The sequence below is a fragment of the Hippopotamus amphibius genome, chromosome 11, assembly GCF_030028045.1.
Source record: "Hippopotamus amphibius kiboko isolate mHipAmp2 chromosome 11, mHipAmp2.hap2, whole genome shotgun sequence".
NCBI classification, from domain to species: Eukaryota; Metazoa; Chordata; class Mammalia; order Artiodactyla; family Hippopotamidae; genus Hippopotamus; species Hippopotamus amphibius.
In genome coordinates this window covers 82,016,483-82,019,050 of record NC_080196.1, presented here as the reverse complement: position 1 = coordinate 82,019,050, position 2,568 = coordinate 82,016,483, and the positions used below count along the sequence as shown (strand labels likewise).

Genomic DNA, 2,568 nt, shown 5'->3' with positions numbered 1-2,568 from the left:
ATGTGTGAAAGCCAAGTGGCAAATACCACCCTCCTCTGAATGTGAGAAGGGTAATGACTTTTGGTGGTGGCCTATCTTTGCCTTATCTCCCCTTTCTTGCCTTTCGGCCATTTTTTTTCCCCCGACTATTAGCTCATCTCTGAGAGGGCAAATCTAGTAAGGGAGGAAGAGTGAAACTATTATAGGGTAATGTAACCACTGGCGGGCATCTCTAGAAAAGCTGAAGGATGTGACTGCGGATGCCAGAGGAGGATTGGGGAAGAAGGTGGACACTGAACGTTAATTTTGGTTTGTATTTATTCTCTGAAAGCCATCATGCTGTACCCCCATCGCTCACCACCAGACGTCAGCATGAGCGGCTAGATTGCTACCCAACAGTCATTTTGGAGCCAAAGTTCCTGGGGTTGTTTCCTCCAGGACTCGCGGGGAAGCTCTGCTGGATTTGGTCATTGCCGGGAGGGCGGGGCCCCAGCTTGCGCTTTGGTCCCAAGTGATGCTTGATGGTGGCAGAGGGGGGAGCATGTCTTGCTGTTGCTACCCAGCTGCAGGTTCCCAGTTCAGGGGCTGAAACCAGATGGTACCAATGCCCCTGTATCATACCTGGCCCACAGCACATACTTAGTAAATATTTCACTTTCGATTGACATTGAATCAGACCTGCCGTCCTCTTTTCCAAAGGCTGAATTCCACTGCTCCCCAAAAGAATCAGAATTATGTCTCTTTGGGGAAAACCCAAGTCCTTTTTCAATTTATGTTTAGAAGGAGACAAAGATAGAATTACGCAGGTTACTAAGAACATACAGAGATAAAAACAAACACCTCCCTAGAAGGGGCATTCTGTGTGATTTAGCAAATAGTAACACAAGCATCGCGACCCCCAAGAATAGGAAAAGGAGTAGGTTTAGATCCGGGAAGTACCCGGCTGAGGCTGTCAGGTGTGTTTTCTGTCCTTCAGGTAGCTGAAGAGCATCTCCAGACCGCCCTCCAGCAGCTCGGGCAGAGGTTTGGATAAAGGGTTGCGGGAAATGTGAAGCCCTTTGTCCATGGGGTTCCAAGCGATCCTGGTCAGTCTGCACAGCAGGTAGAGTTCCTCGGGGAGAGTCTGGATGTCGTTGTTGTTCAGGTTCAGCAGCTCCAAGCTTGTGAGCAGGCAGAGGGAGCGCGGGAAGGTGTGGATGTTGTTGCTCTCGGCAATGAAGATCTGCAGGCTGGCCAGACACTGGATGCTCTCGGCGATGTTCTCCAGGCGGTTGGAGCCCACGTGCAGGAAGTCCAGCTCCTTGAGCGAGAACACGCAGATGGGGATGTGGGCAAAGCGGTTGTGGCTGAGGTTCAGCTTGCGCAGCCGGGAGAGGTCGGCCAGGCTGGCTGGGAGCTGGGACAGGCAGTTGTGCGACAGGCTCAGGACCTCCAGGTTCCGGCAGGCGCTCAGCTCGGCTGGCAGCTCCGTCAGGCAGTTCATGTGCACAAACAGGACCCTGAGGCTCTGGAGGAGGCTGACCTCCCGGGGCAGGGTCTTCAGGCGGTTCCCGCACAAGTTCAGGACCACCAGCCGCGTCAGTTTCCCCACCTCGGGCGGGAGGACCCTGAGCTGGTTGTGGGACAGGTTGAGCTTCTGCACCTCCAACAGGCCCCACAGGAAGTCGGGCGCATCTGTCATGCCCTTGGTGACCAGGCTGAAACTGACGTGCCGCAGGCCCCGCTTCAGCAGACACCGCGGGTCCCTCCCTGAGAGCAGAGCATCGTCCCATGGGGAGAACGTCTGCCTCCTCCGCAGGAGCCCCCGCCCCAGGGGACCCTTGTCCTTGCAGCGGGCACTGGACTGCCTGGCCCCCATTTACCTGCCTTCCTCCTGCTCTTCTGTCGCGGCAGGTGGGGGTGGGGTCCTGCCCAGCTGCTAAAGCCCAGCAGGGAGCCAATCGGGTGATGGGAGCCGTGGCAGGTGGTGCCGCAGGTGGAGTAGGACTTCGGGGTGGGGGCCGTCCCAGATGCCTGGCTCTCAGGGTCCCAGATGCCCGGTCCTCGGGGTCCCAGATGCCCAGCCGTGCCGCCGAGAGTCGCCCGTCCCCCAGGCTGTGTTGAAGTGCTTTCTCTCGGAGCAGTCGCGCTGTAATGATACCCTTGTCCCCGAGGCTGCGGAACTGAACTGCTCGGGTCCCTCTGAAGGCCACGGGGCAGCTGTCACTGTCATTCTGCCCACACTTTATTGGCCTGGTGTGCGCAAATAGGTCACGGGGAGGCCGTATCTGACTCTCCCCTCTCCACTTTTCTGGGGTGTCACAGCTGAGCAGGGCGATTAACCAGCCCATCTCCAAAAAGAAGCCAAGGGGAGAAATAAAGCCAGGGTGTGCACAGGTCTCAGGCTCATCCGGACCCTGGAGCGGGGCTGGGCTGAGTGCAAGTCTCAGAGCTATGTTCCCAAAGCTAAGGGTCTGCAGATGTAACACACACCACTTCAACTGCGGTGAGTCACGTAGTTGTGAAAAAGTAACAGAAGGAGCCCAGGCACCTGGAATCCTTCAGAATAGGGTTTTATACGGTGCTGGTCAGAGGTGATTCTTGGGTCAC

At 56.4% G+C, this 2,568-nt stretch overlaps 1 protein-coding gene across 1 annotated transcript; it reads right to left on the bottom strand.

Annotated features, from left to right (window-relative positions):
* Nucleotides 1-259: 259 nt before the first annotated feature.
* Nucleotides 260-1,837, bottom strand: LRRC30 (leucine rich repeat containing 30). Its single transcript, XM_057700398.1, has one exon. It carries the CDS (start codon nucleotides 1,835-1,837, stop codon nucleotides 932-934), a length of 906 nt encoding a protein of 301 aa, XP_057556381.1. The 3' UTR covers nucleotides 260-931.
* Nucleotides 1,838-2,568: the final 731 nt, after the last annotated feature.